Genomic DNA, 13,774 nt, shown 5'->3' with positions numbered 1-13,774 from the left:
TTTCACAAAACTGGAAGTGAAACAGGCTATCGTGAATATATGTCACATCCCACTCCGTCACCTTTTCAGACACTTCGAGCTGTTTTTGTGGACTTGCGAAGATGACACACTTTACTGCTTTGTTTTTTTTCGTCTTATCTACATTTTGCAATTTGCAACCTTAGTTCACCTCTTCTCACTCTATGCTTTCTGTTAAAGAAAAACAAGTGTTAATGCTGATAATCGAATCCAACTAACGTTAGAATGTGCACGAGGAAAGATGCTTTATTCTCAATTCATATTTATGCCACTTTTCATCACTTTGCTTCTTTACTATTATTGTTATGAAACCGTGAACCTACAGATATGTTTGTAAAATTACTTGAGATCTTCATTTGTAAATTAATCTGGATAAAAGCAAAATGACTAGTAGTAAAGTAATTTAAATCTATCGACAAAATGTTTTCTCTGTAATCTGGAGTTTTAGGAAATACCCTATAATCAATGCTCGACCAGAACAAAACGACCCCCAAATGTAAAACAAATTTCCTGAACTCCATCAAATCCCACCCATCCGCTCTTTTAAGATAAATGTGTGGAAGTTGCGACACTAAGTAGAAGTACAGTAAAAGAGATCAATTCAACTGCGTGAGAGAAGCGAATAACCTGCGAACAGCCCGTGCACCGGGAAACTCTCAGCTGATTGGCTGACAGACATGCTCAGCCTCCCAAAGCCTCCAATAGAATCGCTCGGATGCATTCCCTGATGAAATCGTTATAAATGAGACACTTGCCCAGAAGTATTTCCCAGTAAGTGTCGGTAACTGCAGGGGTGAGAGAGAGAGAGGGGGTTTGCAAAAACATCAGGGGAAAAACTTTGCACTTGTAAAGCAGAAGGCAGAGCTTCTCTGTCAATCAAAGGTAAGAGAAAAAATGTAATATGTGACTTTCAATACTGAGGTTAAAATAACTCTAATTAGGAAAACTTTAGTTAAGTTTCTATTCCTCATTGTGGTTTCTTGAATATGCTTACTGTATTTTTCATGAATGTACAATCCATGAGCAAATACTGTATGTGATGTCCATCATGTCAGAATCCAGATTTTTCTTTATATAACTGTTTATATGATTTTGTTTTGGGACGCCTCCATTTGTCTCTGATCACCGTGTTGCAAAAGTGTCATGCATTTTAAAGAAGGTGTAAATATATGAAGTTTCTTCTTGTTAAATCTCACACGTTTACATATACATTGAACCTTTAACCCCCATGTTGCTGTGCCATGTGCTACCCTTTGAGATGCATAATATATTTCTATATAAATATATTCCTGTATAATATCACACGCAGAACTTTTAAACGTCTTTTGAAACAAACTCTTTCTCTTTCTTTGACAGATCTAAGATCCCCCATCCACACCACCCATTTCCTTTCATCTTTCAGCTTTCCTAAGCTTTGCAGTCATGGCACCGACCCTGGCCACAGCGTTTGCCCGACGCTGGTGGATGGCAGTGACAGCCATCATCGAAAACCTGCTCTTCTCTGCTGTTCTGTTGGGCTGGGGCTCCTTACTCATCATGCTGAAGTCTGAGGGCTTCTATTCGTACCTCTGCACAGATTTAGGTAAGAAATAACCAATGTTTTAATAGCCTGGTGTGAAAGAAAACCTTTTATAAGTTCCACAAATGAGTTTTCATTGTAAAAACCACTGACTTATGGTTGTTGAAGCCTTTCATGCATGAATTCTGATAACCCCGGTCATTAGTTTCCCCTGTGTTTTTAGCATTAGAGCATAAAAAACAAGATTTTAACTTTTTTACACATATTTTTAACGTTTCCATTTTAAATTTTCATTTAAATGGACATCTGTAGAGGTTACAGTGTGCACTAGGGAACATGTAGTGGTTGATTTACAACTATGCCTTGATAAACGCATACACTATAAAAAATCTATAAAAAAATAAGGCACAATAGACTGTAATATGAAGGATTATCCATATAATTAATGGATAACCTACTCGCAGAAAATTACCAGTTTATTTTTCAGTTATTTTTTGACACTGTATAAATGCCGTTTTGATAGCTGTCCACTGTAGTGTCCTCTATGCGTGAAAGAACTACCCCTAAAAATATTCGGATCTAAAGAATGTGCTTAAAGTAAGAACTTATTTACTCTTCAAAATAACCAAACAGCAGAACCTAAGCTGCAAATGAAAAAAACGAGTCATGTTTGTCTGACAATACTTGTAAACCAGAAGAATCCTGTTTTTAAACTTGTGCGTATTGTACACTACTGTAATCTATCGCCGACAGTAAGGTTTTATATGGTGTAACTGATCTCGAGCAAAACACTTTTGTGCTCACCTTCTCTAAGGAGGAGGAATCTTCCCTCAGGAGCCCCATGACCACAGACACTTTACCAGAACTTCCACTAAATCAGCTTTTAATCACAGTGCCATGGCTTTGTATAAAACACTGGAATGTGAAGGAGTTTTCCACAGCGAATCAAACGAAACCTTAAAATGAGACGCCTAATGATGGTTTAATTTAAATGAGAATCTTTATGATCTGCTTCTATCAGAGAGTTAAAGCCCCATATCTACTGATTAGTTCAGAATTGATTAACTGTTAACTATTGTTTGAGCTACGTGTCACAAAAAAGGACAGATTGGCTTCTGATGCCCTTTAATCACTGTCTTGTTCTTGATTTAATAGAGCATTCAGGGCTGTTTAACAACAAAATCTGGTTTGAAATTCCGAGACAACAAGAAGGAGGGGCGATAAGGGGGTAGATTAGAAAAGGAGTTGTTTGTGAGGGAAACTGTAGGAGTCCTATCATTTAGGCAGATCTACTTCTGGGTGGAGTGGTAGACATACGAGTCTGTCTGTGTGCTTTCTGGCATAGAGTAGTGTATGAAAAAAAAGGTAATTTTTCGTTGCTGCCACAGTTCCTTTTTTGTGGCATATTCAGCTGATCGACCATCCTTTTGGTTTTGTCACATTATTATAACGTAAGTTAGATCTGTCTCAGCGAAAACGGCACTAAAAAAGCTGAAGTATGCAGCAGCTGGAATGTGTCATCTCAAAGTCCATAGATAAGAATCAAAGGTCCAAGACAATGGCATTGAGTCAGCGTTTACATTGCGGGAAAGTTGTATGATGCGTAGCATGTGAGTACACTTGTGGTTCATTGCGTAGCAAAACGTAGAGCTCCATCAGCAATGTTAGATTTCAAACAACAAGTTCTTATCATGCTTCTAACCCTCTCCGCAGAAATGGGGTTAGGAACATTGTGTATTGTGTGTGTCGCTCATTCAACTTACAATGTTCCTGACGTCTGGCCAACAAACAAATGGCTGTGAATGGAGAAAAAAACAATCCCTCCTTTGTATTAATACATTAACAGTTGTTTAAAAGTTACAGACACCCAAAAATGAAAAGTCTGTGATAATTTATACACCCTCTTGTCATTTCAAACCTGTATGACTTTCTTGTGCAGAACACAAAAGAAGACATTGTGAAGCATGTCAGTGACCAAAAACCGTTTGGTACCCATTGACTTATATTGTATGGACACAAAACCAATGACAAGTCAATGGGTACCCATGTTTTTTGTTACCAACATTCTTCAAAATATCTTCTTTTGTGTTCTGCAGAAGAAAGAAAGTCTTAGAGGTTTGAAATGACAAGAGAGTGAGTAAATGATGACAAACTTTTCATTTTTTGGTGAACTATCTAAACATTTTGAGTAAAACTGTCCTGTTTGGGCAAATTTATTTTCACCTGGCTTCCAGAAAGCTACTCCTAGCAATCGACCTATCAGGAAAAATATTTAAAAGATTATATGAAAGCAATTTAAATCACTTTTTTTATCACTATTTATTATAGTTAAGTTAACTAATCTGCTCAACTGATTAATGTACAGGTTCAATCGGTTCATCGGACTTATCAGTCTTCCTATGAAACGCACATACACTTCCAACCTGTTTTTTCGCTGAGCACATGTGACTGCTATCTCTCAGGGTGTGTACTGACATTTTTAATCAGTGTTGCGTAGGCCGACATTAGGGGATCTCCTGACACCCCTAGTGCCCAAATGGGAACATCATCTCAACAGCCAGCACCTCATCGAAATAGATTTTCCTCTAAAGTCGACCCGGCCTCTCGTGTGCCTTGTGATAGTTCACAACCAGGTGTAAAAAACGTCAGGACATTCCGCAACCTCTTCCTTTGTGGCCCATGAAGGGAGGCACGTGTATCAGCAGAATGAATCTATTGAATCACAGTTATACTTTCCAACATCCATCATTTCACTGGCTGTTAAAGTGTTAAAGTTTTGGAAAACCTAAAAATAGGCCTTAAATTGATCGACCACACACATTAGCATAAGATCAAGTCAGAAAGTTCATAAATGTCCATTGTGTCACCTTAGAGAGCAATTTGCTGTCACCTGGCTCAGTGTCTGAGAATTAAATGTGTGTGTGTGTGTGTACGGTGATATAATGTGAAACAGTTCTGTACAACAGTCCAAAAGGACAATTATAAAACAAGCAATAAAACAAGATAAAGCAACAGCGAATGTGTGCTTTCTCCGTTCTACTGTAACATTTCCAGCTCCTATCTCGTCTTTATTGAGACAACATAATGGTGATTCCTCATTCCCAGCATTTTACTGCCGGGTGAAGGTCTGTGTCAGACACATTGTACCATAGCTGCAATCAAAGAGCACATATTGCTCAGAAGACCAACGTAATCCAGAATGAATTCCACTCAGATCCAACTGGTTTACGCTGGTCAGGTGTTGATGTAACAGAAAAGCCATGCGAAACATCCTTGCTGGGGACCAGCTGTACAGTATGCTGGTCTTTCCAGCAGGACGAAAGCAAAATATATTTTTTAGTTTTGAAGTACTAACAGTATCTATGTTTATGTATATGAAATAGTCAGACAGTTCTGAATGGTCTAAGTGGTCTTACCTGCATAAATCCACTGACCGTTTCACCCATGGCGTGTTGACAAAAGTGTAGAGTGTGTTTTGAGAAATCTCAGTTGTGAGCTTCATGGAACTGTCAGGAGGTATTGAAGTGGAGAGATGTGGTGTACACGTGATTGGACAGCAACCAGAGTTACAAGTATTTGATGCTTACGTCACAGATGTTCTCACAGTATGGACCATATGACCAATACGTCCAGCATCTCTCTCTTCCCTCGGTTTTTACACCAACATATCAGTTTTCTCACTTTCTATCTCCCGGTTTAGCAGAAATGTTAACCATGTGAGTGGTACAACCACAATGTGTTAGATGTCTGTGTATTTCTACAGATACATCCTACTGTTAGATCTTCTGTAGGTTTATGTTTACTAACCATGCATACTAAACAGAAAAGATCACGTTTCTAAAATTGCAGCTTAAATGGTGTTCAACACAAACTGATCTCGCTATCTCTCTCTCTCCTTTTTTCTCGAAGGCAACAGCTCGATGACAAATCTCTCATCGCCACCTATGCCTTCATCGCATTCCAATGATGCAGAATTCGAATACGACGATTTTAAGAATTATGAGGGAGTGGAGGTGGTCCCTCTGAACCATCCTGAGGACCACCTAAGGATGAACGGCTGGCTGATCTGTAAGGAACAAGATGAGATGCTCAATATGGCTTTCACCGTTGGCTCTTTTCTCCTCAGCGCCATCACTCTCCCTCTTGGGATTGTTATGGACAAATACGGCCCACGCAAACTCCGTCTGCTTGGCAGGTAGATAACGTACAAAGCTTACATGGCATGGGCCCTGTTTTATTCATATTCTAAGTGGTGTTGACCTCTGAACAATGTTTTTTATTTTCCAGTACCTGCTTTGCTCTGTCTTGCCTCATGATCGCTTATGGAGCCAGCAATCCAAATGGTACTAGGAACATCTTATACATGCAGCGCTTAACCAGTTTATTAGACCACCTGTCATAAGAACTTTTCAACGGTCAAAAACATGTTTAAAACTAATAATGTCTGTTATTAATAACAAACTGAAATAACTAATATTCTTTATTCACATTTTAAACCCAAATTTGAGGCGGCACATTTAACTTCTCTCAGAAGTAAAAAAAAAAAGAGTGCAACACTCAATCATTAAAATGTATTTTTCTATTAAGGACTGCAAGTAAATAACTGTAATTGGGCATCCGACTAAAGAAAAATAATATGGTGCTATTTTTTTCTGCCTTGCAGTTGCTTGTAAAGCAGTAAATCTGAAATTGTATGAATCACGAAACAAACTATTTTTTAGCTTTAGAAATACTACTGAGACTAAAGAGTTTACACATACTGGTGGATTAACCATTACAGGAATATAAAAAATGATTTTGGTAATCATCAATAATTTTAGTCAGGGTATATGTGGCACAGACCTTACACTGGGTGGTGGTCTAATAATTTCTTAAAGGGATAGTTCACCCGAAAAAGAAATTCTGTCATCATTTACTCACCCTCAAATTGTTCCAACACTGTATAGAATTCTTTGTTCTGTTGAACACAAAACATATATTTTGAAGAATGTGGAAAACTAAACAGTTCTGAGGCACCATTGATTACCATAGTAGTTTTCTTCCCCAATTCCCCAAGTCAATAGTGCCCCAGAACTGTTTGCTTACAAACATTCTTCCAAATATGTGTCTTTGTGTTCATCAGAACAAAAACAATTACACAGGTTTGGAACAACTCGAGGGTGAGTAAATGATGACAGAATTTTCATATTTGAGTGAACTATTCTTTTAAGCACTGTATATTTAATAAAACATAGCAGCAAATCTCTTTGCACGTATGGGCGTATTTCTCTGCTTAAAATGATTCAAATATCTTTCTTTTCTAGATCTATCCGTTCTGATCTTCATCGCTCTGACCTTCAATGGCTTCGGAGGAATGTGTATGACCTTCACTTCACTCACAGTAAGTGTGTATTTGTGTGTAAAAAATACAAGTACACTTCCCAGTTTTGTGTTTGTATTTGGTCTCTGCCTGCCTGCGATCTTTTCAGCGCATCTTATTGTCTTTCCACTCTCTCTCGTTCTTTCTCTTTCAAACGTCTCTCAAGCGCAATACAGCAGGTTAATTATTCAACCCGTCTGTCTCAGGTCTCTGTTTTCCTGTCGACTCGCTTTAGTGGCTATACTGGCACCATCAATTAACTCCTGATGGTGTACAATCCAGTGTAGTGACCCAGTAAGAACAGCCTCCGGTTATCATACACTCAGCGTGATCTGAGGAATTATATGACCTGGCTGAACTCACCTGAAACACCCAGGGTCCAAATCTACCCTTTTCTCACACCTGCTCATAATTCTAAGAAACAATTTGTATACATCAAAGCCTATTTTTAACACAATGCTGATTACAATGGAAGTGTTGTGTTCATGTTTGCCACGTTGAATGGATCACATTGTAAATGGGGTGTGGACCACAGCCCAATTGCCATCTGAGATTTTTTTCAGACCAGTTTTAACAGAAATTCCTACTGAATCACAAAACTAGCTCTTCTGTTAAGAACCTGTTGATCACATACTTACCGACGCGCTCTTACGTAACAGGATGCTCGCTGATGCTCATCCACCTGCTGTCAGAACAAGGCATAACTGTGGGCATTCCCGGCCTGAGCTCCAATTAGAGTCATAAAAGAGACTCGGTTGTAGCCGGTTTAGACTGGACGGGTCATACCTCAGTTCTTACTGGCCCAGTAACTTCGTCTTTGATGACAGAAAGTGAAAGAAAGACAGCATTTAAATGGACAGAAGTGCATTTTAAGAATGGGAATTTTTCTTTAGTTAATGTGCTGAACATTTGCGGTTATTATGCTTACATAAGTTATTTATGCTGACATAAACTGTGGAAAATAGACTTTACAAATCCACTAAAATGGGCAAGCTGATATTAAAGTAACCGAAAAAAGGTTCAAAAAGTTAATTCAGAGATTAGCAGATACTTGAAATGAAATGGATTTTAAGTGTGGCTTATGTACTCAAACATTTTTTAATTTCTTAAATACAGCTGTATTTAATGATGTTGTTTTCTACGTTTAGTCCTCTGTCACATATCTTTCTTCTTCTCTCTCAAAACCCACATACACTGGAGTCAAAACGTTTATACTGAACAGGCTTTCACTGCTGATTTGCTGGGCTTTCATCAGCCTATAATTGTTGGCCATTTCTCCTCGCCTACTATTTACAGAATGACTGAGATCATTTGTCTTTGTTCTTGCTAGTCAAACTGTAAATGCTCTGAACAACTACTATGAATGCACAGATCTTTATATTCATTAAAGGAACAGTTCACCCAAAATTTTAAATTCTGTTTGAAGAATGTAGGAAAGCAAACAGTTCTGGGGCACTTAAAAAAAATTCTACTGTGGTACAGAACAAAGAAATGTATACACATTGGAATAACAAGGGTTTAAATTTTGGGTGAACTGTCCCTTTAAGTGTTTTTTCATCTTTTCCACCAACAATATGTAACCCAAAAAAATGCAACACAAAATGTTCTGTATTGTATTTCTGATGTGGTTGTAAATTATGATAATGTTTTTTAATGTAATTAAATTCTAAATGGACTTTTTCCAATGCATTGCTTCAAAGCAGTTTTACATAAACATTTCAGTACGTCTTACATTTCCATATGTCCTTATTGACCTGTTTCTTTCTCATGTTTTCTTCTAGTGCTCCAACATGTTTGGTGACCTGCGTTCCACGTTCATCGCGCTTATGATTGGCTCATACGCTTCCTCAGCTGTGACGTTTCCTGGGGTCAAGGTTTGTAAGACAAATTAAAGTTATTAAACAAACTGAAAAAAAATAACACGTTATTAAAATCCAACATTGCGTTTTACAATAATTAATTGGTCTGATCACGTGTTATTTCTTTTTGTAGGTGATCTATGACCTTGGTGTGACCTTCATAATGATTCTGGTGGTCTGGGCTGGCTGTGCTGGCCTCGTCTTCCTCAACTGCTTCTTTAACTGGCCCCTGGAGCCTTTCCCGGGACCCGAGGACATGGACTACACGTAAGAATACACACACACACACACACACACACACACACTCCTACATCTCATAATTCTATAATATATCATAGAGCTCATGGGTTTATTTTCTGATCAAATTTATACATTCAATGCACTGTAATTGAAAAAATCTGACAAATGCATTATTTTAAATGTAATATTGACTGTATTTTCCCAGTATCAAGATCAAGTTCAGTTGGCTGGGCTTTGATCACAAGATCACAGGAAAGCAGTTTTACAGGCAAGTGACGACAGTCGGCAAGCGTCTGAGCGTGGACAACACTCAGAAGCAGAAAGAGCTCCAGGCCAAAGAAGCAAACAAACTCTGCCTGTCCACCATGGACCTGGAACTACACTGTGAGCCCAAGGAGGAGCGTAAGTGATTATAGCCAGCACATTAAAGACTTCCAAGATGCATGTGCTTCAAAAGGGCAACAGGGGGCGATATACAGTAGATATACCGTATCTATGTCATCAAATTGGGTATTTTATTATTTAGCTACCTATCTCAAATATATTGGCAATTTGGATGATTTATCTAGCAAGATACTCAAACACAAAAATTCGACGAGTACAAGTTGAGGGGGACATATTGAAGAGCTCACTGGGCATGTTTTTGGCTCATTGAGTTATTTTGGCAAATGATTGTTAACTCTGTGTTTGTTTTGTTTTTGCAGCTCAGTCGTTTATGAAGAGCATTTCCAGTCCGCTTTTCATGTTGAGTCTGGTGACCATGTGTGTAACTCAACTACGTCTCATCTTCTACATGGGAGCCATGAACAACATCTTAGAGTCCCTCAGCGGAGGAGATTTCAACACAGGTGTGTGTCTGTGATGGTAGATAAATATGTTAAGCATGGAGGTATCTGATGTATTATTTTAGCCTGTTACACTTTCTTTGTTAGTTCTGGTCCTCTAATCCAGGGGTTTTCAAACTGGAGCCCGGGGACCCCCAGGGGGCCTCCAGAAGATTCTAGGGGGTCCCCAAAAAATCTAAAAAAAAAAGAAAAAAGTCTACTGAACATTATTACCGTTTCATTTAGAAGTGTTCATACTTATTTCTAAGTGTTTATCTCTTATTTCTTGCTACATGCATCCTTTCCAGGATTGTTTATTTTTTTATCTTTTTAGTAGTCCTCACCACAGCTCCCTTTTTTCACTCACTGGGTTTTGTAAAGTAGCAAATACATTTGAATTAAACATTTTTCTGTTCAGATTTATACATCCAACATGACTCTTATTTTAGCCAGTTATTAAATATGTTGTCTTCACAATATCACACTTATTATTTATATTTATTTTTATCTTAAATGTTTCTTTATACAAAAAATATATTTTAGGAAGGGGGCCCTCACAAAAGATCCATCATATTTGGGGGTCCCTAGCATCGTAAAGTCTGAAAACCCCTGCTCTAATCTGATTGGTTGAAGGGCGTTCCAAGAGTTTTATTATGTTAGTATAACAGAACAAGATGCTTTATTGTTCAAAACACTTTTTTCTTGATGTCATAACATAAAAAAATTTAAATAGCTGAATTTAGATAAAATTATAACTTTTCTATTATAATTTGGAGAAAATGATAACAGTTTAAATATATTACATATGTACATTATATCAGCTACAGTATATTAGTAAATATCTATTTTTCTGTCTGGTTTTAACATAATTTTTTGCTAAATCGATGCATTTTGGCTATTTTACAGTTGAAAGAATGGAATTGGGTAAGAACCTCCTCAAAGCAGTAAAATAGCAGTAGAACCCAGTAGAGCGTGTTTTTTCCTACAGCTTGTTATTCTAACATTTAACCTTCTCCTGTACACAGTCTGACCTCTGAGATACAATGACCATTAAACTCATTGACCTGAGTAGTTATTAACCAACCTCTGTTGTTATCGCTTAGACAGTGATATATTCTCTCCTTCTCTTTTTTTTAGTAAGTCTCTACACCTCCATTTTTGGCGTGATGCAGCTCTTGTGCCTCATGACGACGCCGGTCATCGGTCAGATCATGGACTGGAAGCTGAAGGAATGTGACGATGGAGACAGGAATGAGAAAGAACTCAACAAGTAGGTTACGAATTATGTGTGATCTGTGGCCTAAATAATCATTAGAATGTAAAAATGTAAGTAAATCATTGACATTTGTTTTATGTTTAATCAACTGCCTCGTTTTTCCAGGGATGAACCTCAGCCCAAACGCAGAGACAAGCAAATCCAGAAAGTGACCAATGCCACACGAGCCTTCATCTTTACAAACATCCTCCTCGTCGGCTTTGGCATCACCTGCCTGATTCCTAACTTACCCCTGCAGGTGTGTGAGACGACATCAATGTAACAATGCATCAATAATACAAGCGCATACTCCCATACTCCGCATTAGTGCATAGTGCAGATTTTTAGTATGGAATACCTGCATTGACCTGTTACATTTAAATGTGATGGTACTATATTACATAATACAATGCGCTCGGATTGAATTTCATTCCAGTTTGATAAATGGCCATCATATGAGCTTAGATTTAGAAAAGAAAACACTTTACTAACTCATTTGGTCAGGATGCCAAAAGTTGTAAAAACATTACTGCACATGTAAAAAAATAGTGCACTAAAATACACTTTATTTAATTACACTTAGTACACTTCCATAAGTATGTACCTATAACACTAAAAATATAGTTTTTATTAATTCTATTCATCAAAAATAGCACATCTTAGATCTGCTAAGTGCTCAAGTTTATCTTAAAAGGTACTAAAAACTCATCTTTTGATTAAGTACAAGTTCCGTGTACAGAGCACTTTAAAGTGTATTTTAGTGCACTTTTTTCACCTGGGTGGCAACTTGGTTGTGTCTCCATAGTTGTACGGTATCTCCCCCTATTGGCCAAATTATAAAACTGCTGTGTAGTCGTGTCATTGGCTGATACCATGAGAAGAAAATACTATTCAATTTTCAGTCTTATTAGGTCTATATGCTTTTGTCATTTCATGTCATTATTCTTTTTCTCCAGATGCTCTCCTTTGTTCTTCACACCATTGTCAGAGGCTTCATCCATTCGGCTATTGGTGGACTTTACGCCGCTGTGTGAGTTTATCAGTATTAATGCTTACACATGAATACTTTCTGCATGTGATCATCACATTTGTGATAACTGTGATAACAAATTAACTTGCGATAATGTTGGGAACATGCTGGGAATGCTGTGTACTTTTAGGAACGTTGTATAGTTTTATAACACATTTACTGTACAGAGGAAAATTCAAATACAAAACCATTTTTAAAAGATGTTGACTCCAACAGAAAAGTGTCCATATTGTTTCTTTATTACACGTGAATATGTCTTTGCGTGTCTGCAGGTACCCATCATCTCAATTTGGCAGTCTGACCGGTATGCAGTCTCTGGTTAGCGCTCTGTTCGCTCTGTTGCAGCAACCGTTGTTCATGGCCATGATGGGACCATTAAATGGAGACCCACTTTGGGTAATGACACAAGCACTATATATAAGAGACCTTGAGTCATACCAAATGGATGAAATGCCTGTTAGGTATACGTTCTGACCCCTCTGTTACTCTGGTGTAGGTGAACGTCGGTCTGCTGGGTGTCAGTATGCTGGGGTTCCTGCTACCTCTTTATCTGCTGTACTTCAGAAAGACTCTGCACAAAAAGAGGAAGGAGAGAGAAAACAATGCCAAAATCTATCTGAAAATCAACGGCACAGATGTTCCAGAGGCATTTGTGTAAAGAAAAGACAAACTAAGGGACAAAACAAAGCAGAATAAAGAGGCAGAGATGATGAATATCATGAGAAACACACAAGCAGTGATGGTTACACGCTATTGTGCCTCTCTCATTTCCAGGCTTATTTAACTTATGTATGAGTAACTCATTGGATGAAAGCAGAAATGAGAGACAGAAACAGAATGAAAAGTGACATGGGAAAATTGGCGTTCTTTTTGAGGCATTTTACATTAACTTACAAGTGTTGCAAAAGTGTTAACCCTGACTGTCTTTTTACAACCTAAATATAAGAAAACACATTTCAATATATTACACATTAATATATGATTTTTTCTTGCTATTGCAAGATTTATATACACGCCTGTATGTTCGGAGGATGGCTGAAGCAGGCCTGACCACACAGACTGTAATGATGCCAGTTGGGTGTCTTTCACATAAACGCAACTCTCATTCATTCTTTTAACCTTAACAAGGGATGTCAAAGTTGTAAGTCCATATAAGCTTACATTAGAAAACATAGTTTTGTTTGGCGAGGTGATGGCTCAAAGCCGAGGCTCAAATATCAGGGGAACAACTGCACTTTTAACACACGTATCCCATGAAGCCCTCATGACCCATAATTCCCTTTTCTGTCTTTTTTCTTGTGCTTGTATACTGTAACCTGTGATATTTATGCGAGCAAGTTCCCAAGGATCTCTGAAGCACGACATAACTCACAAATGTGCCTTTTGTGCAGTTTACAGTGCCAGTGACCGCTGACTGAAGAACTGGAGCCATGTAAATCGTGTTTGTTGTTTTGTTTAATGTATTTATTTTGTTTCTGAATCTAACAGACAACATGGACAATGCAACCTTACTTGCAAAAGTTAACACAGTGTTGCAGTATCTGTTTTCTTTTTTTTCTAAACAGCTTTCATTTATCGTTCTTTATGGCATTACTATAATATTGAATAAAATGTGATTTTAATGACTAATTTTGCCTTAATTTATTGTAATGTGCGAAAATATTTAGTAG

General features: G+C 37.8%; 1 protein-coding gene across 2 annotated transcripts; it reads left to right on the top strand.

Moving 5' to 3' along the window:
• The first annotated feature begins 794 nt into the window (after positions 1-794).
• On the top strand, positions 795-13,733 carry slc43a2b (solute carrier family 43 member 2b). 2 transcript variants are annotated; one of them, XM_057321194.1, is made up of 15 exons: positions 795-900; positions 1,375-1,600; positions 5,447-5,732; positions 5,825-5,880; positions 6,841-6,917; positions 8,678-8,770; positions 8,889-9,022; positions 9,201-9,397; positions 9,700-9,843; positions 10,726-10,743; positions 10,957-11,089; positions 11,201-11,333; positions 12,031-12,104; positions 12,377-12,500; positions 12,601-13,733. In XM_057321194.1, exons 2-15 carry the CDS (start codon positions 1,441-1,443, stop codon positions 12,760-12,762), a joined length of 1,791 nt encoding a protein of 596 aa, XP_057177177.1. In that variant the 5' UTR covers positions 795-900; positions 1,375-1,440; the 3' UTR covers positions 12,763-13,733. The 2 variants fall into 2 exon arrangements, with proteins under 2 accessions (XP_057177177.1, XP_057177178.1); XM_057321195.1 differs by lacking the exon at positions 10,726-10,743.
• The last annotated feature ends 41 nt before the right edge of the window (positions 13,734-13,774 follow it).

Source organism: Triplophysa rosa, linkage group LG22, assembly GCF_024868665.1.
Source record: "Triplophysa rosa linkage group LG22, Trosa_1v2, whole genome shotgun sequence".
In the NCBI taxonomy this organism is placed as follows: Eukaryota; Metazoa; Chordata; class Actinopteri; order Cypriniformes; family Nemacheilidae; genus Triplophysa; species Triplophysa rosa.
The sequence above is the reverse complement of the archived record's forward strand: the minus strand, read 5'-3'. Positions and strand labels throughout refer to the sequence as shown.

Coding starts and splice junctions, on each gene's coding strand:
- slc43a2b (XM_057321194.1), top strand. CDS start 1,441: ATGGCACCGACCCTGGCCACAGCGTTTGCCCGACGCTGGTGGATGGCA. Junction 1,601..5,446: donor GTACCTCTGCACAGATTTAG/GTAAGAAATAAC, acceptor TTTTTCTCGAAG/GCAACAGCTCGATGACAAAT. Junction 8,771..8,888: donor TGACGTTTCCTGGGGTCAAG/GTTTGTAAGACA, acceptor TTCTTTTTGTAG/GTGATCTATGACCTTGGTGT.